At 36.7% G+C, this 27,825-nt stretch overlaps 1 protein-coding gene across 1 annotated transcript in view; it reads right to left on the bottom strand.

Annotated features, from left to right (window-relative positions):
* QRFPR (pyroglutamylated RFamide peptide receptor) overlaps positions 1-27,481 on the bottom strand; it is a 29,600-nt gene extending 2,119 nt beyond the window's left edge. Inside the window, exons 1-5 of the mRNA XM_034442830.3 lie at positions 24,606-27,481; positions 8,000-8,158; positions 6,723-6,784; positions 5,555-5,790; positions 4,047-4,144 (exon numbers count right to left, since the gene is read on the bottom strand). Of these exons, the coding sequence (XP_034298721.2) occupies positions 4,047-4,144; positions 5,555-5,790; positions 6,723-6,784; positions 8,000-8,158; positions 24,606-24,945 (895 nt within the window). The 5' untranslated portion in view covers positions 24,946-27,481. The remainder of the gene's footprint in view (positions 1-4,046; positions 4,145-5,554; positions 5,791-6,722; positions 6,785-7,999; positions 8,159-24,605) is intronic.
* Positions 27,482-27,825: the final 344 nt, after the last annotated feature.

Below are 27,825 nucleotides of genomic sequence, written 5' to 3'. Positions count from 1 at the left end.
TTGAGGGAAGCCGTATATCCTCTCCCTGACTCGGAAAATTCCCTCATCTGAAGACTAGAAGCAGCAGCAGTTAATATGGCTGCCATGAAACCAGGGAACATCCAGAAACAATAAGTTTGTACAGGAGGATCGGGTGTTGTCTAGGTAAGAAAAGATTTGCAGCTGAAACCGGACCCCCCGCAAAAAAAATTTAAGGGGAATATCTTTTAGAACAATTTGTTACAGTGGCAGGTAACTATTGTGAAAAAGCATATTGGAAATTTAAAGATTAAGCAAATATTTGCTTAAAAAGAAAATCAAGTTGGAAATGGAATCCCCAAAACAAAAGGTGTGATATTAAGAAAGCATATTAAGATGCTGGAACTATAAACCTACCTTTTCTTCAAATAATTTGTCATAAGTAACGGAGTTATAAGTTAAACTAGGCAAGAGAAATAAATTGGATTTGTCAAAATAAAAGCTAAGCAGCAGCAGAGTCAAAATAAAAGCAGAGGCAGCAGAGTGAAGTAAAGAGTGCCATCTGCTGATGACAGTTAATTTTTGCAGCTTGGGAGCAAATATTAAAATGAAGGGAAATAACTGTTGAACTATACATATTTACCTTCTAACCACTGGAGACTGGAATATTTAAAAAGAATTTGCATCTGGGGACCCCTAAATACTATTGGATATACTTGAGGAAACAACTTGAGGAGTGGAGGATCCCTGAAGTAACTACCTGATTTGATTGAACATTGATGAGACATTTAAATTTGACTTGGTTTCTGAATTGACGATTGTGGAGACTCAAACGGAATAGAGTTAATGATTCAAAACATTAAGGACATTAAGGACCTTATCTGGGACTACACAAGGACATGGTGGAAATATGTGATCTTATAGATAGAAGACAGGAAAATTGTATACAAGAGACAAGGAGTAAAGACCAGGACAAGAAGGAAAGAATGGAATCATCACCTGGAACAGAAGGGAAATTAGAACTGAAAAAACAGCAAAAAGAAGATAACAAGGAAGAGACACTATTAAAATTAATAAGAATTGAGGAATTAAAACAGAAGGAAACCATTTTAAAAGATTTTTAAAAGAAATGGGAGGAACGGGAAGAGGTTTGGAGGGAAACGATAGGATTCAGAGTAGAAAGCTTTCAAATTAAACAATGGGAAAAGACACGGCAAGGAGAAAAAATTAAATTATGGATTCAGAATATAAACTTTGAAGTAGTTGGAATAAAAGACTTAAGAAGGAAACAGGGGAGACAAGTCAAAAAAAAGGTAGGACTAAAGGAGGGAATGTGGATAAGAGATAATGGTTAAGGGGAGAAAAAGAGATTTATATGTCATAATTATATGTTAATAATTGTATTAATATTAGAATGATATAGACTGGACAATTAGTTGGCATTTAATATAAATAAATATTAGGAAAACATTATCACAAACAGATATAAAACTGGAAAATTATGAATAAGAATTCATTATTAATTGGAAATGAGAGGTTGAATGATGGTATTATTAAAAGTGTATAAAATATGACTATTGTGTAGGTAATGTGAAAGTAGATATATTTATGTGTATTAACAAACTTTAAAGTATACAGAGAGGAAGAGTTAAATAATGGGAATATGAATAACAAAACAGAGTATCAGAGTATCATGAAATTTAGAAAGGGTGTAAAGCAATGTATCACAAAGTCAAATAAGTTAGGAAAACAAACATGAAAAATAGACACAAAGAATGAAAATGGTGGTAAGCTTGAAATGTTAGGATGCAAGAAACTGGTATTCAGACGGTATGCTGTTTGATCAATGAAGTGATGTACTAAGAATAATATTGTAGTTGCATATATATATATATATATATATGCAACTACAATATATATATGATTTTGTATGTAAATTTATTAATATGATTAATCAATATTATATTATTATTATTATTATCAATAACATGTTTAAGTGATTAAGTCTGTTTCTTTTATTTTTGAATGTAACTTTAAGAAGTTGTATAGTTATAGTTGAAAGAGATATTAATTGGAAAATACACCATATCCTGTAGCTATTGGGAATATTGTATAGAACAACGAAAAGAGAGAGGGAAATGGAGCGGAGTGGAAGGGAGAAAGAGTAAGGGTAGAGAGGGGAAAGGAGAGAGGAAAGTGGAGGGGAGGAGAAGAGTAGAAAGGGAAGGAGAGGGAAGCGGAGAAAAAGAGAAAGGGGGAATAGGGGAGAGGAGAAGGAGAGAGGGAAATAGAAGGAAAAAGAGGAGAAGGAAGGAGGGAAGTAGAAAGAAAGAGATGGGAGAAGGGAAGAGAGGGAGGAGAAAGAAGAGGAAAGGAGAGGGATTGGTGTTGTAAAATTGGGAAATATGGTGTACAAGAGAAAACAGTCGGACAATTTCATATTTTTTCTATTTGAGGGTTATACTATTGAAATTATAATGAAAGATTAAACGTGGACGTTAAAACATATTTAGATGTTATTGCATACTTGTTAATATTTATATGAAAATAAAAATTTTGTGTAAAACATTGGGTTAAATAATATGGAATAAGGAAATGGAATGTAATAATTATGAATATGTTTATCTGTATTGAAATGTATGATACTCAAACACTACACCATCTACATAATGATATGTATATATTTTTTAAAAAATAAAAACTTGATGAAAAAAAATAGAACTCATGGTCTTCCAGTTTCTTAATTAATATTATTAATTTAATTAACTTTAATTAACTTAAAATATTAATTTAATTAACAATATTAAACTATGATTGCCATATACAGTATTTCACTAATCTTTTTTTTTAAAAATATTCTCTGGTATCCTGAAAGCAGCAACAGTATGAATCATATTCATTCACTATTAGTTGATAGACATATCTCAGGCAACTTTCCATATTCTATATGTATATAGATATATACATATTGTTTTCTCCTTTATTAGCAGATGGATAAAAAAGCTTTAACCATGTGAAGATAAGACATTAAAGTAAAATAAAAATATATGTCAAATTGTACTGCTTTTCTATGGGTGGACAGGAACCCAATTAAGTAAACAGAACACCAAAACTCTGATCCCTTCGGCTTTATTATTACTTTCAAAGGCCAGAATCATAGTGCAATTCAGAATTGTATATGAACAATCCTGAGATAGTTTTTCTTTTAAAAACCCTGATTGTTGAAGACAGTTTATAATGATGAGAAGTTAAAAAAAAGCTCTTGGGTGAATCTATAAAACTCACTTCATAATCAGACTGAATTACAAAAGTCATTTATCTGTATGGGCCATTCTCAATGGACTCTCAAAATGCACTATAATTCAACTTTGCAAGGAAGGGACAAGAGGGAAATGTATATATAGAGCCTTGGTGGCGCAGCAGACTAAAGCACTGTTAAGTAACACCAGCTGCCTGCAACTACTGCAAGTTCAAATCTCACCAGGCTCAAGGTTGACAGCCTTCCATCCTTTCGAGGTAGGTAAAATGAGGACCCAGTTTGTGGGGGCAATAAGCTGACTTTTATAAAAAAGAACACTGCTGGGGTGGGGGGAACGAAAGCCCTACTAAGCAGGTATATACAAAAAAGTATGAAGGCTATTACTTAATGCATTGTAAGCCACCCTGAGTCTCTGGAAAAGGGCGGCATATAAATCAAACCAATAATAATAATAATAATAATAATAATAATAATAATAATAATAATAATACTCCTCAGTATGGTATAAAAGACAAGGCATAAAGAATAACAGATATAAGTAATTGCAATGTACTCAAATGTAAATAGCTTTCGTGTATAAATAAGAGGCTTTTAAGATGACTTTCAGGCCTGACAAATAGAATGCAGGGGACTAAATATTATTAATTTGATTAAGCTTGACTCATACATCCCAGTAAACATGAAAAATTGTCTTTATTGGAATATATTTATTATAATAGCATATATAAAATCCAATATTCTGGTGTAATTTAATATATTATCTTGTTTACTTTCTTTATGCAAAACAACCCCCCTCTCTGCTACTATTTAACAAAAACAAACTACTCACTGTATTCTATTAACATGTGCATTACATGGAAGGGTGTCCAACAAATAGCAAACAAAACCACAACAGTCACCATCATCACGATTGCTCGCTTCTTCTTTCTGAAAAGAGAAATAGTTTGGACTGTTGATCGGAATCACTTTGATAAGGAGGCAAAACAAATAATTTGTATGAGGAAAAACTAGATCTCAGTAGGAAGAAAGATACTTTGTGTGCAGAACATCCTATATTCATATATCTAGTTAAATGTTTAACATTTTATTTTTAAAATAAATTATATCCTGTCCTTCTTGAGAACATTCTTTATACAGCAAGGCAGGCAATATGGAAATCCAAAATTAAAATAATTTAAAGGTATGATTTTAAAGCTGTGGTGGCGCAGTGGTTAGAATGCAGTACTGCAGGCTAATTCTGCTGACTGCCAGTTGCCAGCAGTTTGGCAGTTCGAGTTTCACCGGCTCAAGGTTGACTCAGTCTTCCATCCTTCTGAGATCGATAAAATGAGGACCCAGATTATTGTGGGCAATATGCTGATGTTGTAAACCGCCCTTGATCTGCTTTCATCAGTCATGCTATGTCAATACTGGAACAAGGAGAAAGCCCTCTCCACTGAATCTTATAGAACAACAGGCTGGTAATGGATGTAGCATTGTCTACAGGATGTTCTTAAGAGACAGTATTGAGCATACAGTAATACAGGATAATTTAATGGAGGAAAACAAAAAACAAAACCCCTCCCATTTTAAAATGAAGAATAATAAAAGGAATTAAGAGATGGATGCACATATTAAGTCATAAAACAGTTTGTCGGGCAATGTTTTGGCTTTTATATGAATCCAGACACTGTGTTTTGTAAATTATAATTTAAGGGGCCACACAGTACATGAACCCAGTCATCATAGCTTATTCAAGCTATAATTTAGTTTGAAAGTCGAATTTAAACAATGTATTATAAGGTTTTATGGACTCTGGAAACATTTTTGAAGGCCATCTCTCTGGAGGTCTGAACTGGAATAATTTGATTTTTACTTTAATACCAATACCTATAGCCCAACCCATATTCTTTTCCTCCCTCTTTCCCAAAATTCTGACTTGCAACTCTTCAACTCTTCAAGTTAGAGTGAGCATAATAATATAAAAGAACATCATAATATAAAGGACCAAGACTCTGCAAATAGCAAATGTAAGAATCCCTCAGTGCTTTATTGGAGTGCTCTTCTTCTTCACATTTAATTATGCCTTGTCACTTTCCAGGTATATTTATTAATTACATGTAGTTCAATTCTATAAAGCTTCATTCAAAAAACAAATCCCTAAAAATAGACTTTAGGAAAAATTTGTTTAGCAAACAATCAATGTCCTTAACCTCATTGGTGTTTTTATAGATTTCTAGGAAATAGGAAGATATTAATTTATAAGAAGTAATATAAAATTATATTAAAATTACAGAAAGCAATATAATAACCTTTTTCAACATAGCAAACATAAAAGATAAAATTATATATACCAACCGAGAAATTTTAGACATCTCACTTGCATGAATGCTCCGGAGAACAGAAGCATCTCCAACTCTTTTCTTAATCCAGAGCTCATAACCAATCTTGCTATAAAGCAATAGCATTAGCATCAATGGGAGAAGGAAAAGAATGACCAAAATGAAAGTGGCATAAATTTTTTGGTGGACAGGACTTGGCCATTCTTCCAAGCAGCAAACGTATTTCTTTTCATAAAGGAAGTCATATTTATTCTGCAAGACATTAAGCAGATGTTAGTACAGATTCCTTTTTCAATATATTATCTGTAAGAAAAAGATATCAAAAGATGGAATGTTCAGCTATAGGAAACTATAACTCCAAATGTGGCTCTCATATTAAATCATCCAAGCTTGGACTACATATTTATACATATCAATAAAGCACCAGGGTATGGGCTGATATTCTAGCATACATCTCATCCATTTTATACTCAATAAGCAAACCTGGCTACTAGGAGTTTTATCTGCAGAAAACTGTGATTTTATGACCAAAGTGTACAATCTGCATATTTGAGTTAGTCCTCATTTAGCAACTACAATTGGGATCAGCAATCTTTTACTAAGTGAAACCACAACTGTGTTCATGATATGAATTCAACTTTACTTTGCTTTACAGAACCGTGAAGTTCATAAATATGAAAATTGGTTGTAAAGTTACTTTTTTAATCACCATCATAACTGCAAATGGTCACTAAATGAGGCAATTGCTAAACAGTTGTATATTTCCAATCCTATTAAATTCGTCTATGTGATACAATGATTTATGTCAACTGACTTGATTTATACTGCAGCAATTCAGTGCATAATTATCGTAAATGCTATTTCTAACTATATGCTACAGAGCAGGAGTATCTGCAGCATATAGTCAGAAAAAGATGATGGCTGCAATGCTGAGATCAAAGCTCAGTCCAGTTTTATGAATGTTGCACGAGTGATGCATATTTTTTTTATAAAGGTAGAGTTTCAATTGGTCTACTATTTGACATTTATCAAACCCTGCAGACATGAAATGTGATTCTTACATTTCCATTATAGCATTGGAAATAGCATTTCCATTATAGATTATATTCAGCTCCTGAACATATTATACAAAAACATTCCAAATTACAATCCTGAATAAATGCCAGCATACAACACAACTATACCTCCACTCTTTGTACATGCCACATTGGTGAACCAACAGCAGCAGCCAACAGCCAAACAATGCCTAAAAGTAAACAATTGTTGGTGATTTAAGAAAAACAACACAGAATATAAAAATAAAATAATATAATATATGGGTTATTGGCATTTGGTAGTTGTTTTTAAGATTAACCAGTTTGTGAAACATGATCAAAGTGAGAGATGAAATACAACTTTTTTTATCTACTCTCAGAAGATTCAAAGTAATGACCTTTATTTAAAGAAGGGTTAATTACAGAATCCTAAAGATTTGATCTATTTTTTTAAGACCAATATTTGGGGAAGAAAAATAGTACTGTTCAGATGGATATTCTAATTACTATATTTCTCCATTCCCCATTCATTAAAAAATAAAGGTCATTCTAACTAAGTTCTATTTAAGATAAGTATCTTGATAGCACTTTCAAGAATGCTCATGTAGTCCAAACTCTTTGGAATGCAAATACTTTTACTTGTTACTTCATTGTGGATGAATTGCTGGTCAATATTAATCATTATGTACTTGCACTAACAGCCCAGTCATTAGCAGAAATAGGAAATACTTTTAAAAAGTCAGAAGAAAATTATATCCATTAGCCCCCATACCAAATCCCTGTATAAATCAGCTCCTTGTCAATCACTTATCACTTCTTAGGTTGATTACAGTGGATTTCTATTTCTATTAATCTAAACATGAACGTACTTTTAGCACATGGGAACCTGATAAAGCAAGATTAATTGTTGCTTGAAGACTGAGAAATTAGAGATGACAGCATGGGCAAAATATCATTGCTGTGACTTAGCTAGTATGTCTGAATGAGATTTAGAATTATTTCAAGAAGTACTAATCTAAAAATACTGAATTACAGTAAAATATTTAAATAAAATCATTAGACATTTTTCTTCCTCTTCTCATCTTTACACAATATTATCACCATTGTATACTATGAATAAGGCATGTTTTCAGAATTAATGTGATAGAAGATGCAGATAAATGCCTTTCCAAAGGCGCTTTGGTTAAGGAACACAAGAGCTTTCATTTTCACATAAATGAGCAGCCAAGGTAATGGCAACACCCAGCTTTGCAGACCATTGTTACGCTAATTTGTGTGAGTTTAACAGTTTCTTTCTTTCTTTCTTTCTTTCTTTCTTTCTTTCTTTCTTTCTTTCTTTCTTTCTCCGATTATATAAGTATTCTGATGTTCTTTAAATAAAAGAAAAAAAAGTTAAAAATAAGTAATAAAATTATATGGGACCTTACCCAACACTGTATATGCTCTTCTGTGGGTATACTGCCATTTCATTTTTAGAGGGTGAACAATGCCATTATGCCTTTCTAGAGCAATGCAAGTCATTGTAAGTATCTCAGTAACTATTGCAGTAGATTGCACAAATGGCACCATCTTGCAAGCAAAAGCACCTATAAAGAAAAGAAATTAATCATATTATTAATATATTCAGAACCAGGCTCAGCTATATTTGTTCTTATTTCTGAGGAATGCGCAGGTGGCCACATCTATTGATCTTGCCTGATTTCCTAAGCCTTGCAGGGTCACTTTATGGGAGGACAAAGTTAGGAACTCCAGGGAATTGTCTGGACCAAGAAGAAAAGCATTTCCGAAAAAGCCAGTGGTCATGAAAGCTGCATGGATGAAATGCCCAAGTGTCAAATTTGATTCGAGTACATTTTACCTTTATCTTTTTTCTGAAGGATAGATTGTATGTAATATGTACTTTAACAGAATTGATATTCTCTTTACATTGATTTATTTATTTATCATGAAACAGGCAACATCTCAAGAAGCAACATCAATTTTGAATAAGAACTTCTTTGAAATGAGTGGATTAAGCCCTAACTTTATCAATACTAAGTTCAATAGGCACACTTGCTTAAAAAAAATAATATATTTTTCCTTGTTTAAAAAAAACAGTGGATAAACATATAAGAACTATATGTGGTAGTGACTTTTCCTGGACCTCCAATTTTTTTTTTTAATAAAGTAAGGATTATAATACGAAACACTTGAACTGAAAGTATTCAAGGACTGCCACTTGAGTCTAACACTATGTAACATTATGAATAGTATCTACACGTCTTCTAAAATCGCAACAACATTAAAATTATCTTGCCCATGACTATTTGATGGTATCTGCCATAACGTTTAACAGAAACTCATTTAAAGCAAGGAAATTCTTTCTTTTCTCCTGTCTTTGGTGAATGAGCATGGTTGCCTTCAAAGTAAAATACCCTATTATACACAGTAGAAACATTACAACTGCAGAGAGAAGCACTGGCTATAGAATGCAGTACACTAAATGTTTAAATTCCTCACATTGAAACTAACAGAAAGATGCTTGAAGAAAACATTTCCACAAACTGACAACCAATTATGCAAAGTGTTTTTTTTTTACTACTCTTAGCATTTCTTTCTTCCAGAAAGCTTCAGCCCAACTGACTCAAATTGAAAAGCCTTGTCTTTCAAGAAGTAGTGAGGGGTAAACAATAGGAGACAGAACTACCACCCTGCAAAAGTGCTGCAGAGCTAACTGCATGTCATTTAGGACTAATAACGTTGTGTGACCTTTCCAGTATCTTGTAATACCATTAAAATTAAGGCAGCCATGCCAGTTAATTACAATAACTAATATATCATTCAGCATTCCCAAATAACTTTGTTTTCGCATGAGGTACTTATAAATGCCTAGTTTTTGTTATTGTTGTTGTTAGTTGCAAAGTCATATCCGATCCATGGCGACCCCATGGACAACATTCGTCCATGCCTTCCTGTCCTCTACCATCCTCTGGAGTCCATTTAAGCTCACACCTACTGCTTCAGTGACTCCATATAGCCACCTCATTCTCTGTCGTCCCCTTCTTCTTTTGGCCTCAATCTTTCCCAGCATTAGGCTCTTCTCCAGTGAGTCCTTCCTTCTTATTAGATGGCCAAGTATTTGAGTTTCATCTTTAGGATCTGGCCTTCTAAAGACCAGTCAGGGTTGATCTCCTCTAGGACTGACCGGTTTGATCGCTCTTGCAGGGGACTTGCAAAAGTTTTCTCCAGCACCATGGTTCAAAGGCCTCAATTCTTTGATGCTCAGCCTTTCTTATGGTCCAACTTTCACAGCCATACATTGCAACTGGGAAAACCATAGTCTTGACTATACACACTTTTGTTGCAGGGTGATGTCTCTGTTTTTCAGAATGCTGTCTAGATTTGCCATACCTTTCCTCATCTGCAGTAATCTTGGAGCCCAGGAAAATAAAATCTGTCACTAACTGCATTTCTTCCCCATCTATTTGCCAGGAATTGAGAGGGCCAGATGCTATGATCTTAGTTTTCTTAATGTTGACTTTCAAGCCAACTTTTGCACTCTCCTTCTTCACCCTCATCAAGAGGCTGTTTGGTTCCTCTTTGCTTTTTGCCATTAGAATGGTATTATCTGCATATCTGAGGTTGTTGATATTTATCTGGCAATCTTAATTCCAATTTTTGATTCAGCTAGCCTTGCCTTTCTCATGATGTGCTCTGCATATAAGTTAAATAGGCAGGGCGACAGTATACAGCCTTGCCGGACTCCTTTCCCAATTTTGTTTCTAGTGCTTTTCTTTACTTTTCCCTAGTTTTTAGAGATATTCAAAAATGTCCTTACCAATTCCACCCCATGTTTATGGTGATGCTTTTGCTCAAGCTCATTTACAAATCAACTTTATCTCTTTGTTAAGAGCAACACAAATCATCTGCTCCTAGGCATTTAAATAAAATGTGTTTGGCCTTTCTCCCCCCAGAAAAATAAATTATTCCTTTCTCAGTTACAATGAAAAGCCCTAGCTGTTACCTCTACAGAATCATTCACCAGGTCTTATATGTAATGAATGGCAATTACAGTTCATTAAACATCAGTCATGTCAATATCTGTTGTATGATAAGATTTAAGGGCAAGAGACTAGCCAATTATAATGCTGAATTTTCAGTTAGTTTGGTAACAAAGTTATGCTTCAAAATGTAGAGAAAAATATTACAATTAAACATCAGTAGACCAGACTCAAAATGTAATTTAAATGTAGAGAAAATGATAAAATTCTAACAAATTGACAAAATGGGCAGCACCTCGCTTCACGTAACCTCTCCAACATATTGTAATGAAACTGCTATAATTCAACTTTCTTTTTTATTTTCAAAAATAAAAATAGAATTAAAAGTACACTTTCCCTTTCTTTTTCGTCTGTTCAATCATGTCCAACTGCTAGTGATTGCCTGGACTTCCCTGCTCCCTTCTTGACAAAGTTTTTCTGAAGTGGTTAGCCATTGCCTCTTTCTTAAGGCTGAAAGAAAGTGACTGGACCAAGATCACTCAGCTGGCTTTGTGCCTAAGGTGAAACTAGAACTTACAGTCTCCTGGTTTCTAGTCTGATGCCTTGACTAAAATTTCCACTTGTATATACTAATTCTAAGTAACATATAAACAAAATTATATTTAAATAAAGTCAGTGATCCATGGTCATGATACCTAGAAATACAAATCAATTATCCAATCATCAATATTACATGCAGACTTTCCCCTGCAATTTGTAATACATAGTTTATGATTTAGTGCAGTTTTTTCCAAAGCCAAAGTGTGTGCCCAGCAGAATTACAACTTTGACATTCTCAGTCAGTATACCATTCTGGTTAATTGCAGGAGCTGTTCACACACATGAACACATTCTAAAATACTAAACCAAAATCAATACTAAAGTTAAAAAATCGAGTCCAAGATTGTACTTATACAATCTTGTTTTTCCCCCCAAAACCAGGAATTTATTAGTTCCCCTCCTGATTTTAAATAATCAGAGATAGTGCAATAGTGAAGCAAAATTAGATTTGCATCCACATTCTATGGAGACAGCTTGAAAGTATGCATATAAAATCAAATGTTATTTGTTGTAATAGACCACAATTCTGTGTGATACATAAAACAACAGAAAATGTAATGAAACTGAAACATTAAAAAAGATAAATACAGTATGTAGCTACCTATTCTTTATCATCAACATAATCAATGAGAACTCAATTATATAGAGAGATCATGATTTTATCCTTTTTTTACTTTTCAACAGTCACTGGTTTGCTAATACAGTAAATTCACTTATATAATATAATCTATAAAGTGTTATTGTAAAATATTATAAAATCTCTGTCATAATGATACATATTGCTGCATTCTTCTCAGCAATGAATTTATAGTTATTTTTATATATGATGATAATGAGGAATACTTGAATTACTGAGAAATTCTGTGAAATAAAGTAGCAGAAGAGATCCTTAAAGTAATGTTTGAAAAAGCTGGAAGAAAATCTCATCAGACACATGAGGAGTCTCATCAAAACCCAAGATTAAGATCTATTTTGTGACGATAAGGTGGCAGTAGATGGAATCTTTACTTTAGAGGTTATTAAACAAGCATATGGGTTCCAGAGGCCCCAAAATGAACCTATAATTAATAACTGGTCAAACCATTTAAAATTAAATGGTTTGAAATTAAAGTAGAAAGGCAATCAAATAAGCAGTAATATAGTGCAAATATCTAAAACCAACATTCAAACACTCAAATAACTTACAGTAATAATTTGAGAGAGAGGCAAAGATTTCAGAAAGAAGCATATTTATTTTAATAGAAAAAAGCAGGAGCTTCAGGGAATAACATATTTAATTCAGAGTTTGGAGAGCAACAAACTGAATTCAAGAAGAAAATGGCCTGGAGTCCAAACAGTAACATACTGAGTGCAAAATGAGATAAAAGCATGGATGTAAGAAAATGGCATGGGAAATGAGGGTATGGGAAATGATTGATGGATTATATGCCATCAGCTCTTACCTATAAAAAGGTAATCTTCGATTTACAACCAAAGCTGGGACAAGAATTTCCATTGCTAAGCAATAGAGTTATGAGATATCAAGTGACCAAGATACTTAGCGACAGCAATCCCGACACGGTTATCAACAACTGAGAATCTTGGATTGTTAAATGGGTATACATCCCACTTCAACACCCTCCCACGTATCTCCTCCATCTATGCTTTTTTGCCCCTGCCAGACTGCACTCCATTGCTCCAGCTGAATTTCAACATCTTCTTGCTCCCACTACTGACTAGGCATGCTCAGCCTTGCCCTTCGCCCCAAGAAGTCCTTTTGCCCTACACTGTTCTGACCTAGGCTTCCTTAGAAAGTAAACAGCACAAACTTAGTCCCAGCAAGCCTCTTTAATTTAAATGGCTGTGAATTATTGTCATTCCCAGTCTGAAAGGCTTCTCATACAGTCTATCAGTCACTCACCTTATGTCCCTTGGATTGCTACCAGAGAACTAATTGCCAAATGCAGAGCAAAGCTAAACTTAGCACAGAGTCAAATAGAGCTTTTCCAGAGCTGTTACTGACCAGATGAACTAATTGCTTCCTGCAAAAGCTCATGTCCCAGTTTGCTTCTCTTTTATGTCTTATGGAGGGGGCCAATCATTTCCAAGCCTTACTCCCAAGTCAACCCTGTTTTCTTAATTGTTCCTGTATTCTGGCAGCTCTGCGCATGCGCACACTGGAAACAGTCTCAAGCTGTTCTTCTGCCTTGCTGATGTCAGACTCTGGAGGTAGCAAAGAACTACTAGATGGCCTTGGCTCCCTCTCTGCCTCTGACTCAGAGCCTTCATCCAAGCCTTCCCCAGACTCCAGGACTGGCCCACGTTCCCCCCCAACCTCCTTACTGTCTGACTCTGCTGCCAGCTCTGCTGGCCGCTGGCGGGCCACAACATGCAGTAAACTGGGCTTCCTAGACGGCCATGGATCTGGCACTGCTTCTTGCTTGCTTCTGCTTTTTGCAGTGCCCTGGGTTGGGTCTGGATATCTTGGCACTGCATGAGCCAAGGGACGCAGGGAGCCAAATTGCAGACAGGAGGGAGATACATGGGTGGGGGCAGTGGAAGGCAGTCCCTTACCTTACTGAGACTTGGGACTGGGAAGGACTAAGTTGAGAATGGCTTGGATTGGGGTGGTACTCGCTTAACGTCTCGTGATTGTCAGTTAATGATGGCAACAGCAAGTGTCAGGATTGCTGTTAACCATTTCTATCATTTGATGTCTTGCTTAACAACCAGATCACTTAGTAATGGAAATTCTGTTCCCAATTTTGGTCGTAAATCAAAGATTATCTTTATATAGTTGTTCAGAGATAATGGCACGTAATTCATCAATCATTTCCCATGCCATTTTCTTATATAAGAAGTGGGTTTCAGCCAGTTCTGACCAGTTCTTGTGAACCGGTAGTGGAAAGTTTGAGTAGTTCGGAGAACCGGTAAATACCACCTCTGCCTGGCCCCGCTCCCAATCTATTCACTGCCTCCTAGTCTACCAGCTGATCGGTTAGAAGGAAAAAATCAGGGCTTGCTTTGCAGCCAGGAGATCACTTGGCAAAGAAAAAGAGAGGGAAAAAACCCCAAGACGCAGTCACTTTAAATTGACAAGCCAAGCAGCAGCTGCTGGAAGGAGGTTTTTACTTGCAGAAGCGAAGTGACATTCAGCAGTTTGTTTCTGGGTCAGCTGAACAACAAACTGGATAAGATGATGGATTCTTATATGGTTGTATGTTTTTGAAGATTTGGGGTTTGTGCAACATGGGCTTTGTGTTTCTAAAAAGGTTTGGGTGATTTCCATTGTGAACTATCCTGTCTTGAATGAGTTTTCTGCCTGCTTGTAAATAGAGCTGAACCTCTGGCTTCCACTTTCTATTATCTCTAAGCACCGGTAGTTGTTTTCCTCTTACAAAGTTTCCTTTATGCAGCTGGCAGGAATGTGGAATGAGCCTCAGGTAGATTCCTTTGTTAGAAGCTTGATTTTTCCTTGCTTTTCTGGGAGCCTTTTCTTATGAGTAATACTTTATTTAGGAAAATGAAAAGGGGGGAGCTTGATTCCTTCCCAGTGCAGGTTATTGGGGTGGGGAGGGAATGGGGATTTTGAAGTAACCTTCCTCAGAAGTGGGGAGGGGATGGGGATTTTGCAGTATCCTCCCATCATGCCCACTAAGCCACACCCACAGAACCGGTAGTAAAAATTTTTGAAACCCATCACTGTCATATATCCATGCTTTTTATCTCATTCTGCACTCAGTATGCTACTCTTCGGACTCCAGGTCATTTTTTTTCTTGAATTCAGTTTGTTGCTCTCCAAGCTCTGAATTAAATGTTACTCCCGAAGCTCCTGCTTTTTTCTCATTAAAATAAATATGCCACTCCCTGAAATCTTTGCCTCTCTCTCTCAAATTATTATTGTTTATTATTTGAGTGTTTATTTGTTTTAGAAGTTTGTACTATATTCCCCATAAACTGTCAGCCACTTTATTTTATTTGACGTTTTACTTTAATTTCAAAGATTACTTAATAAATGATTTGAAATCTATTAATTATAGATTTAAATCTATTAATTATAGATTCATTTTGGGACTCCTGGAACACATATGCTTGTTTAAAACCTCTAATGTAAAGATCTCCACTACTGCCCCCACATTATCATAATGTAGACCTTAATCTTGATGAGAACCCTCATGTCCGATGAGATTTGCTCCAGGTTTTGCAAGGATCTTTTCTTCAGGAAATCAAGTATTCCTGATTATTATGGAACATAGAAATAATTATAAATTCATTACACAGAATATAAGATGCGGAAGGAAATAGAAAATCTTTGTGCCAACCAATTCCCTAAAATAAATCTGTTTCACGCAGATACTTAAGTAGCATTTCCAGATGAGTCTACATATAACAATGAAGACTGCAGTATTTGCTTTTATAATGGCTGAATAATTAAAGCATCATGAGGTAAAGTAAGAAGCATCAGTAACTTTGAAAATTTTAGTGAATAAAGGATTAAATAATTAATAGTTTCTGGACACTAGAAAAAATTAGTTCCAATTTTATTAACATAAGCCAACATCATGGAATCAGAATAGAAATTGGTTTTTTATGTTTTATTATTATAATTTTTCTAACCTCAACTGAGACATTGAGTCATGTTACTATTAAAATACAATATTTCCTGTTGCTAACAGTATTCCCAACCATATTCATTCTTAGCAATATTTTATAGTTCTATTTGACTTCACTTTCCAGTGTCTAGCTCTACTTCTGTTATGAAATCTTCATACATACCAATTTGTATTTTGTTTTATATAGTTCTGTGTATTTATGTTCGTTTATATCACCATATCAGCTTTCTATGCTTCATGAATTCCATTTGTCAGATTCAGTCAGTTAAATCTATTCTTTATGTTCATTTACCATATAACCACATGGACTATTGCTAAGAATATATCTTGTTGGTCAAATGTTTTTTAGTTTAAACAGTATTTTTTCAAGATGTTCATGTTTTTGTTGACTTAATAATGCCTCTCCATTTTTGCTTGCGCACCATATTGCTAATTAAATTTTGTTGTGGGTCTGATGATGTTCATGGGTGGAGGCATCTTTTAGGTTAAATAAGAAGATATTCAGTCACTGATTGATACCATTTTGTTAATAGCTACACTATTTATTTTATGATTTTTTTATCAATAGATCTGCTTTGAATCAATTCCAGTCCATTTGGTCTGCTAATTCCTGGAATGTCAATAGATATTAGAATAGATTTCCTTCCTAATATACTGTCAGATTAGGGAGTTTACTGTTCTTATGTGTCTGGGCCTCATGCTAAAAGACTCGACTCTCCCCACTTATGAAGGAGATTATAAAGACCTTACAGATGTTATTATTACAACTGAACAGTAGAAATCACTACGGGAACATTTTCATCCTTATTGAGATGCATTAGCGTAGGTAGTCCTCATATATTCAATCCTCTCTAGGATTATACAAACCAGGGGTGAAATTTACTTACCTTCGCTACCAGTTCAGAAATGTGAGCGTGTGCGCTTCCTCCACGCATGCGCAGACCCTTCTGTGCATTCACAGAAGGTAAAAAACAGGATGTGATGACGTCCAGACGGAGCCTCCTGCCGCCGGCACTACCGGTTTGCTGATCCGAATAGAACCAGCTGAATTTCACCACTGATCCAAACCAAATCCTGGTAGAGGATTTTTAATATATAGAGACTACTTTTTCCTGATAAGCCTTAATAAAGATGCAAGTGGTTGTGTACTGTAGTTCCATCTGCTAGTCAATAGCAATTATAGCATCAGGATGTCAGTGTTCAGTCTTGGTATTCCGGCTCTTATCCAATCAAGTTTACTTTGATCTTGATTCACATATTTCATGTATAAAAATTGGTTTTTTATATTACTATTTCATAGTTTTGCTGTACAATGCCAAGTCACTCTTTCATGAGATGGACAGCAATATACATTTGATGACTGACTGACTGACTAAATAAATAAATAAATGGCATCTTTCTTGTGTGCCACATTAAGTTTTCCTTTTACTCCTGGACACACCCAGAGTTAAACTTTTCAACTTTAAACCTGCTACCAAAAGAGCAGTAATTTAATTTAATTTAATTTAATTTCCAATTTATATACTGCCCTTCTCCCTGAGGACTCAGGGCGGTGTACAGCCAAGATAAGAACATAGAATACAAATATTAAAAACAGTTAAAAATATATGTAAATTTGGCCCGAAAGTTAAGAAATCACAAACTGATTAAAAGAATTTAAAAATTTCTTCTTAAGCCAGCCCGGCTTGCTGGAAAAGATGGGTTTTAAGGGCACGACGGAAGGCATTGAGGTCATGGATTCTCCTTATCTCAGGGGGCAACTTATTCCAGAGGGTAGGAGCGCCCACAGAGAAGGCCCTCCCCCTGGGGGTCACCAGCCTACACTGTTTGGCTGATGGCACCCTGAGGAGGCCCTCTCTGTGGGAGTGCATGGGTCGATGGGAGGTCGTCGGTAGCAGCAGGCGGTCTCGCAGATAGCTAGGCCCTATGCCATGGAGCACTTTAAAGGTGACAACCAACACCTTGAAGCGCACCCGGAAGACCACCGGGAGCCAGTGCAGCTCGCGCAGGAGCGGTGTTACATGGGAGCACTATGTTGCTCCCATCACTACCCACGCTGCTGCATTCTGGACCAGTTGGAGCCTCCGGGTGCTCTTCAAGGGGAGCCCCATGTAGAGAGCATTGCAGTAGTCAAGGCGAGAGGTGACTACTCTAGAGTAGAGAGCATTGCAGTAGTCAAGGCGAGAGGTGACGAGGGCGTGACTGTGCACAAGGAATCCCGATCGAGAAAGGGCCGCAACTGGCGAATCAGGCGAACCTGACAGAAGGTCCCCCTGGTAACAGCCTCCAAAAACAGCTGCCTATCCAGGAGGACTCCCAGATTGCGAGCCCTTTCAGTGGGGGCCAAAGACTCGCCCCCAATAGTCAGTGATGGAGTCAACTGACTATATCGGGATGCCGGGAGCCACAGCCACTCAGTCTTGGAAGGGTTGTTTGAGCCTGTTCCTCCCCATCCAGATCCACACAGCCTCCAGGCACTGGGACATCACTTCAAGGGCATCGTTGGGGTGACCTGGGGTGGAGAAGTACTACTCATCCTTGCCCTTTCTTCTACTCTTCTCCAATAACTCACTGGATACCTACCAGTTTAGGGGGTTCATTTTATAAACATTGGTATTATCTTACTTTTGAATGTTCATTTGGTTTTTTGGCAGCATTTTGGGACAGATTGTCAGTTTCTTTTCCAGTTTTGCTACCTTATCTAGGACCTGCCATCATGATTGTACAGTCCCAAATTTATAGCTTATAGCTTATTGTGTTTTATAAATGTTTAGTACTACAGGGTAACAATCCATGAAGGGATTTGTAAGAGAAGAAATGTGTTATTTATGGTAGCAAAAAACCCAAGAAGTCTAGTAACACCTTTTCCAGCTAACTAAATGTATTAAAAGTCATTTTTGTGAGCTGCAGCATCATTTGGATCTGATGGATTGAGTTGCAGCATAAGAAAGCTTATCCTGGATAGATAGATGATGATGATGGATGGATGGATAAAAGCAATCAGAAATATTCCTATTCTTTTGAGTCAAGGAATCCATATACCATAAGCAATCTTAGTAGATATTTTACATCTACTAAATGAATATTCACCTTATTCTCTGAAGAGGAACTAGTAATCCTTAACATTTTTCAAATAAAGGATGTAAAGTTAAATAGGTGGGACATAACAGGAAGAAGAAAAAGGCGTAATGACTCAGTTTAATATACATTCAGTTCTGCATAATCTGATATAGTAGCTCTGTCTTGTGATGTTATTTTTTATTGCATCGTTAAAGGTAATCCTCAGGTTATGGATTATTCATTAAGTGAATGTTCAAAGTTATGATAGTGCAGAACAAGGGGAATTTACAACCAGTCCTTGAAGTTCTGGCTATCATAGCATCCCCTCAGTCACATGATTACAATTTCCAATTTTTTTCCTGCAAAGTCAATGGGGAAGCCATCAGAAAGTAAGAAGTCATGATCACATGAGGCTTTTGCCTGGGTGGACCTCATATTACCACCAAAACTGAGAGCGCTAGAATTGCGGTCACCAAGCAACATGGTTATGTGATCTCACATTTTACAATCATATTGCTTAGCAATAAAAATTTCAATCTCAATTGCCATTGTACCAGAGTACTACCTGCAGTTAGTGTCTAAATCTAATCAAGTAGCATTCAGTAATTTAGCTTTGTAATTATTTTAGCCTTTTTTTGGTTAATACAAATGAGTGTGATTTTATTTAAGTTTTCTACAGGACTCTTGTGGCTTTGTTTGAAATAAATTTCCGCTTCCTCTATTAAACACACACACACACACACACACACACACACACAATCTAGGGAAGCAGTTATGTGTGTAAATATCTCTTTAGAGCACCTCAGATTTTACTATGTAAATACAAAATGGATTTTTTACAACTCTATTTAGTGACATGAAAACTTATTAATGGTGAACTACATTAATTCTAAGTACAAAGAGGTCACTGATGTAGTTTGCCTACATTTGAAATGCTTATTCTTATTCATCATTTAACATTTTTGCAGTAATTTCCAAAATCAACACCATTTTCTAAGCTCACTATTAGCCCTTAAGGAGCCATAAAATGCAATAGCTTTGAGATGTGGAACTAGTGGGCTAAATATTCACATATGCAACAAGATAAGAGTATAATGCAATATATAACAATTATATCCCCAATTGCACCATGTAAAAAATAAGACTTTATCATACAATAATAAAAGAGAAATTCTCTAGTGTAAGTATTTCAAGGAAAAGAGACTAAAACTCTCCATTCAGAATTCAACTACAGCAAAGACAGCTACAATCAGGAAGCTTAAAACAAATCTCTTCCATGAACTGATTAAATGGCTTTTCCAAATTCTTTTTTGTTCCTAGAGCAAAGCTATTGGAAGGATAAAAAAGTGATGCATGTGATTTCCTCTGAACATTTGTTCTCTGAAAGAAGTGAGAGCATGTCCCTCCTCAAGAAAACAATACCCAATTTAGATATATAGGACAATTACCATCTCCAATCACCACTTTAGAGTGAAAGTTGTAGAGAGTAACCTCAAGAGAAAGGAAACGGGTTATTTTGAACCATTTCAATCAGGTTTTCAGCTCAGGTTCATAGCATTCATGTTATATATGATCTCTGATTGGATTTGTAGCAGAGTAGAACTTTTATACAGCTCCTATTCAATATTCATATGAAACTGCTGGGTGATATCATAGCATGGACAGAGAGACAGGTTTCATCAGCATGCTGATAATACCCAATTATACATCTCAATTTTTGGCCACATAAATCATGCAATTGAAGTTGAGATGACCAGAGACTTCCTGGGCTTACACAGAGAGAAACAGATTAAGATTCAATGCCAGTGTACCAGTAAGGCAGAGTAACTATGGATTCGGAGGTCTACAGAATCTAGTGAACAGAATTGTACTTCCCTGGCAGTGCTAGTTCACATTTGAGGAGCCTTTTGGAGTCACAGCTCCTGCTCAAGAAGCAGATGACAATTGTCACCATGTGAGCATTTACACAATTCCATCTTGTGTACCAACTATAATCATTCCTGAGATGGGTGGCATTAATTATTGTCACTCACGCTTTAGTTACCCCTTGAGTAGATTACTGCAATGCATACTATTTAAGGGCTACATTTGAAGAACATTTAGAAACTACAGATGGTCCAAGACTTAATAGCTCATGTAGTTATAAGTACCCTACAAGGCTCCTACTTAAAAACTCCTTGAAAGACATTGATTTCCATTTTGTTTCTAGAGGTAATTCAACATACTGATTTTTACTTTCAAAGCCCTTCATAGTGGAGGTATCTATAGACCGTCTTCTTATAGCCTACCTAATAAGTTTCTGTAGGGTGGCTCACTGTATATCTCCTCTATCAGAGATGTTACCTTCAGGGAACCTGAAAAATAGATAAGATCCTCTCTATTGTCACTTTTTCTGTGTACATACTGGCACACTTAAAAATGAAATTTTAATGCCCTTTTTCAAAAAAATCTGTGTGGGTGTATACTCCCATATATATACATACACACATATATACATATGCTGTTTGTACACACACACACATATATACATACACATATACATACACACACATATTATACAAAACTGGACACTATATAGTTGTTTCATCAAGCCAGGATAGACAGGTTGTTATGACTATCCTTCTGGATGATAGAAAGTATTTTATTTTTTTGGTTATGATTCCTGGTTTTATAGGATTACAATTACAATGGATAATGCTGTTTTAATTTGATTTATATTATTTAGTTTTTAATCTCAATTACATAACAAGGAACTATGCAATCAACTGACTGGAGCAGCTCTGTAAATACTGAAATGCTTAATACCAGGGGTGGGTTCTAAATTTTTTTACTACTGGTTCTGTGGGCATGGCTTATTTTGTGGGCATGGCTTGGAGGTCATGTGACTAGGTGGGCATGGCTAGCTGGTCAGAGTCATTTCTGGAAGGTCCTTGCACTTACGACCAGTCCTCGCACTTACGACCCGACTCATTTGTTTGCTTTTAACACTGATCAGCTGTAGGACGGCCCTTTGAAGCCCCGTGGCAAGAGTTTAAACAGTTTTTTTTTCCCTCTAGTCATCAGCTGGGACTCAGGAGGCAGCAATAGATTGGGGGTGGGACCAAATAAAAGATAAGAATAACGTGGGGGGGTGGGGGTGGGAGGGCAGGGGGGAGAACCGGTTCGGTGACGTCATATCGTCACTGCTACCGGCTCAGCCGAATCGGACCAAACCAGGAGGAACCCACCAGTGCTTAATACCATTATCCACAAATACTACAGAACACTGGAGTAGAAAAAAAAGAGAAAACTAAGTTTATCTTTAAGTATGCCCTGTTTGGCTACTAAGCGGAACAATGCAGAGATTTATCTCAAGTACTATGATCAGGTATATCAATATAGTTATCTATAGCTATCTACAAACATCTACAGACATCTAAAGACCCACCTCTCTAAAAAGCCTCTATGCTGGGACAAGTAAAAAAAAAAAAAAACAACTAGGAAGAGACGAACCAGCAGCAAGATGGATGGACTTAGTTATAGTGGTGTTAAGTACACACCACACTGATTCCCATTTTATTTCTGAAAGGAATTCAAAATGTTCATTTTTACTTTCAAAGTCCTCCATCATTCATGGTCTAGATATCTACAAACTATCTTCTCTTGGTAGCATCAGCCTGGCTAATCAGATGGGAGACTTGAAAGAACAGGTTAGGGACAGATCATCATAGAGAGCACCTACGTAGTTGCTAAGGATCAAAAACAACTTGATGGTGTATGTATGTATGTATGTATGTATGTATGTATGTATATATGTTTACACAGAGATACATAATATTTACTGATTCGCAAATAACATAGTCACTAGTGGTAAATGTGTTTTCCTTGAGTTTTTGTTACTGCACTTTATTTAGAAACCTTAATAAAGGAAACCTTGTACTAGGACATACATAAACCCAAATGTGTAAAATATCTAGTACTTCAGAAGATAAGAAGATCGACTGGGTTCAGAAGTACTTCACAAGAAAAGTCTTGCACTCTTCTGTACACAATAGAATTCCTTATGCTACAAGGCTCGAAATTCTCGGTTTGGATAACTTAGAACTGTGTCGCTTGCGGTCAGACCTAGGTATTGTATACAAAATTATACATAGTAATGTTTTACCTGTAAATGACTTTTTCTGTTTTAATCACAATAATGCGCATGCAGACAACCGCTTTAAACTCAATGTAAATTGTTCTAAACTTGACTGTAAAAAATATGATTTCTGTAATAGAGTTGTCAAAGTTGTCAGGTAGGAATACTCTATCTGATTCAGTTGTTTCAGCTACAAATTTTCACAATTTTAATCACAAATTGACTTCCGTGGACAATCAATCAATCAATCAATCAATGACATAAAACCCGTTAAAAGGGGTGGCTGTCTCAGATTACGATTATAGGTGATTACAATTATAGATGCCCAAATAAACATACTCCAATTAATTTCTAGACAGTTCAGTTTTAAGCTTGATTAAGCTTGATTGTGCATTATAATAAAACCACAGGGCTGTGATTTTGAATACATATTATTAGTTTAAACTTCTCCTGCAGCCTAATTCTGAAATGAAATGAATGGAATGATTTTTTTGGACAGGTCATTTACCAGTTTTTAATTCTGATAGGGAACAAAATCAAAAGACGGGAATATGGATCCAGAGTTCTATTATATAAGGCATCATAATCTACTACAAATATGAAATTAATATTAATATAAAACTAATCAATTTCTTCAACTAATTCAATAGAATACTAGATCTGCAAAGGCAGAGATCCTTTCCAGCATCACAAAAATCTTATTTTCTCAAATAGTCTACCCCCAGGTTTTAAAAAGTTAGTAGATAATTGAGAAAGAGAAATACTGTTCAGTATGAAGATATTGATAAAACAAATGCATACTTTTAAAATACTAAGAGAGCTAATGTTATATATTTATACTCATTTGTAAATTTGACAGCATACATACAGCTACTGTTTGATTCCTAATTACGTACTAATAATGTCAAGACAGTTTTCTGAACACTTTCATTCTGCCATGGCAAGTTATGAAGAAATGACCATGAAAATAATACATAGAAAACACTGTACTTATTAAAATTAGATCCTAGTAAGATTATAGTTTATATCTTGCATGTGAGATAATAAGCACCTATACATATAAAAAGTTTAACTGCATACATATAAATGTTATATTGTATGATATCCACCTTCTACCACTGAACTACTAATAATGGTATGAGAACAATGTAAAATGGAAATCAGCTTTTCCCAATGTGTTGACTATGGGGATTATGGGAACTGAAGTCCAGCACCAAGTTGAGTTTTGCCAGTAGAGAATTCTCAAACAATAAGAATTAACATTAGGCTCAAGATTCCCCAACGCAGCACTAAAGCCAATACACCTGTTAAGAATAATGTAGTGAGGGAAGTAATATTTGCCCATTAAACAAGGACTTTTGCAAACCAAAAAATCTACCTTCACACATATACTGTACACCCCAACAAGAGCAATAGAAAGAAGTGATGAAGAGGTTACCTCTCCAAAGATATAAGAATACTTTTTTCTGTATTACAAAATCAGTTGCTGACACCCACTTCCCACATTCCCTTCTTTGCACACCTAAGCATAATGTTAAAAGGAAACCCAGCCTGAAGGAACCAGAAAGGTATGCGGGGATGGCTTCGAGGCACAGATTCTTAGCAAAGCACACACACCGCTGGCAGACAAAGCGCCCGCCTGCTAGGATGAGGCTCTTAAGTCTAAGCAGCCTCTCCAGCTCACCTCCCAGCCAATTATTGGAGATATTCTGCAGCAAAGTGAAAGGGACGCAGAAGAAAGCAATGAGCAGGTCGCTGAGGGCCAGCGAACAGATGAAGATGTTGGTGACGGTCCGCATGGCTTTGCGGCGGGCCACCACGTACAGCACCAGGCAGTTCCCGAAGAGCGCCAGGCCGAAGATGGCCGCGCAAGTGAGCGTGAAGGCCAGCTTGGCGCGCTCGGGTAGCTCCGGGATGTAGACCAGCGGCTGGAGCCCATAGAGCGCAATAAACTGCTCGCGGGTTACGTTGTTGTCGCGCAAGAGCTGCGCGAACTGTTCCGGCGTAATGTTCAGGGCTCGCATAGTTCAGGATCGAGCTTCTGTCTTCCCTCGCTCCTCGGACATGCCAGGCGTTGTCGGATTTTTTTGTTTTTTATTTTTTGTTTAAGCTCGAGGGATAAGAACTAGAGTCTCCTTCAACTAAGAACCCGCCTTTTTCTTAGACTAGATGAAGAGCTCCCGGGCAAAGTCCTCGAAAGAGCAGCCTCAAAGCTCGAGCGCCTCGATGCAGAATAAAGTACAACTGGGCGACGGAGGATCCCGCCCGCGAAACCCGAAACTTTATAGAGGCGAAGGAGCGCCGAGCGACAAACTAACCGCGCTTCCCTTTGCTGTTGATTTTTGCCCTTAAGGCTTGCAAAAAGCCCGCGCAAACGAAGCGTCCTTATTGAATGCTTGATCCAAGCCACTAGTGGCTAGCCGGTCGAGAAAAGCGGCTTCTCTGCTGTGCCCTGCTGGGTCTCCGCCTTCAAAGTTTCCGAAGTGGCGGCTGCTCGGAGCGGAGCGAGGGTTGAGTAGCGAAAGAAGAAAGTGAGGAAACCGCCGTGTGTTGCTGGGAGGATTGGCGCTTGGAAAGGACTTGAAACGCGGCCAGTCAAACAAGCTGGGAGAAGGATGCTAGCGGAGATGCGTAGGAGGATTGCTGCTGTGCGGGAAGGAGCCTGACGAGCGCCAGGAACCGGCGGATTTTTTTAAAACGTGGTTTCCCAGTTTGGTGCAACCCAGGTGCATTGGATGACATTCTTTAGCCACAATCCTGGGATTTGGCACGCCTAGAGGACACATTGAAGAAAGCTGCTTTAATTCTCGGGATGTTTAGAGTTTATTGTTATTTAGCCAATGCTGAGGTTCAGTTAAGTGGATAGCCTGAAATATTAAGACCAAGGATCTTGTGATCATAGCATTTGGAATCCGGGAGGAAGATCTATAATGAATTGAATGCTATCGAATACTACTTGAAGAACTAAAGGCTGTTTGGTTGACTTAGATTGGGGAAGGGAAACTATATCGTAAAAAAGAACTAATGTTCTTCTGAAAATTGCATTTCGCTTTTGGTTGCTTTCTGTAGTTTTGTCCCATTTCCAGCTAAGCATTATGCAAAGATATGGCCACGCTGGGATCAGTTAAAACAACTGCTGGTTGCTTTTATTCTACATCCACAACTTTAAAAACTGAAGGTGGTGTAATGCATATAAATGCAGCAGCTATGCCAACCAATTATCACATCAATCTTTGTGCTGGACTTGTTTTTGTAGTCAATCTAGCTCACATTTTAGGAATAGTTTACTAGTCATGGAAACATTTTTATAAATCTCTCCTGCAAGGAGCTGATATCCCAGTAGATTTGAAGCAGATGCTATGGCAAAAGAGATAATTATCTGGCCTGTAACACAATTTCATTTCTTTACAACATCTGCTAAGAATTTCTTTTCCAAGGACTTAGTCTCCTAAATCAGTTCACTACTATCTATCCTTTTTATCCTTGAATCCTATAATAAAATTATTCATCAAAACTTACTTTGATTAATAAAGGTAAAAGGACGCTGCAGATTTTATTGCTGAATATAGTTGTTGCTGAATATAGGAGACAGTGCTCATCTCCATTTCAAGGCCATTGAACCAGCACTATTTGACATGTCCACGGTCATGACATCACAGAGCACTGTTACCTTCCCATCAAAGTGGTATCTATGTATCTACTCACATTTGCATGCTTTCAAACTGCTAGGTTGACAGGGTCGCGAATAGGAGCTCATCCTGTCGCATTGTGCTCAGGTCTCGAACCTGGGCTTCTAGCTTTCCAGCCAACAAGCACAGTGTCTTAACTGCTGAACCACCTCACCACCCCAATAAAAACTATCAATAAACTCTGTTTTTCTGCCCCATTTTGTACACATGTTACTCAGATCTTTTGATCTAGCCTTCCGAGCATGGATTTGTCAGCTGGAAAGCTGACAGCCCGGTTTCGAGACCCGAGTGCGCATAACTTGGTGAACTCCCATTACTTGCCCCAGCTTCTTCCTATCTACCAGTTTGAAGACATGCAAAAGTGTGTAGATAAATAGATACCACTTCAGTAGGAAAGGTACAGCATTCCATGCATCTCAGTTTATAGTCATGCTGGCCCTGTGACCACGGAAATTATCTTTGGACGATGCTGGCTCCTTGACTATGAAACAGAGATGAGCACCTAGAGTCAGACACAACAGGAAAGGGGAAATCTTTACATTTACCTTTAAGATACTCAATTAAGTTATTACCTATCTTTGGAACTATTAAATTTTAGAAGATCCCAGAATGTTCTGCAGGTACCAGTAATCTTGCGATGCCCCACTTTTGAGATATTGTAGGAAGAAAGCCATGTTGGTCTATGATAGCAAAAAATCAGAAAGAGTTTAATAGCACCTTTTTTAAGTAGAAAATGTTATTAAAGACATAAACTGAGCTGTAGCTCATGAAAGGTCATATTTTTTAATAAAATGTGTTGCAGACTCCTTCCATTATAAGACCACTAGGGATAAACAGCTGTCTGGATAGCTAAGCCAAATAAAGTTTTCTGTAACCACATCATCCTTGACATTTTTGTGCAATTTACCTGACTTTTTATCCATGCTTTTCACTGCATAGTACAAATTGTGTGCATTTCTAATATATCTGTAAGATGAATGCTTTCAGACTGAATTGCCATAAACAACCCACTTAATATAGACCGTAAAGAAAACTCTAAGATGAGTTCATGCTGCCTGTATAGATTTCAGTACTATATATTCAGTACTACATAATGTAATTGGTAGGTATATACAGATAAAATATTATGTTCATTGTGATGCAGGGGCTGAAAGACTAAAACAGTAGGGGGGGATCTATTTTTAAATTTCCAGATAAACAATTTAACTGTCTTCC

The sequence above is a fragment of the Pantherophis guttatus genome, chromosome 8 (genome assembly GCF_059756535.1).
Source record: "Pantherophis guttatus breed Tessera chromosome 8, ASM5975653v1, whole genome shotgun sequence".
NCBI lineage: Eukaryota > Metazoa > Chordata > Lepidosauria > Squamata > Colubridae > Pantherophis > Pantherophis guttatus.
Note: the sequence above shows the minus strand (reverse complement) of the source record. Positions and strands in the feature narration are given on the sequence as shown.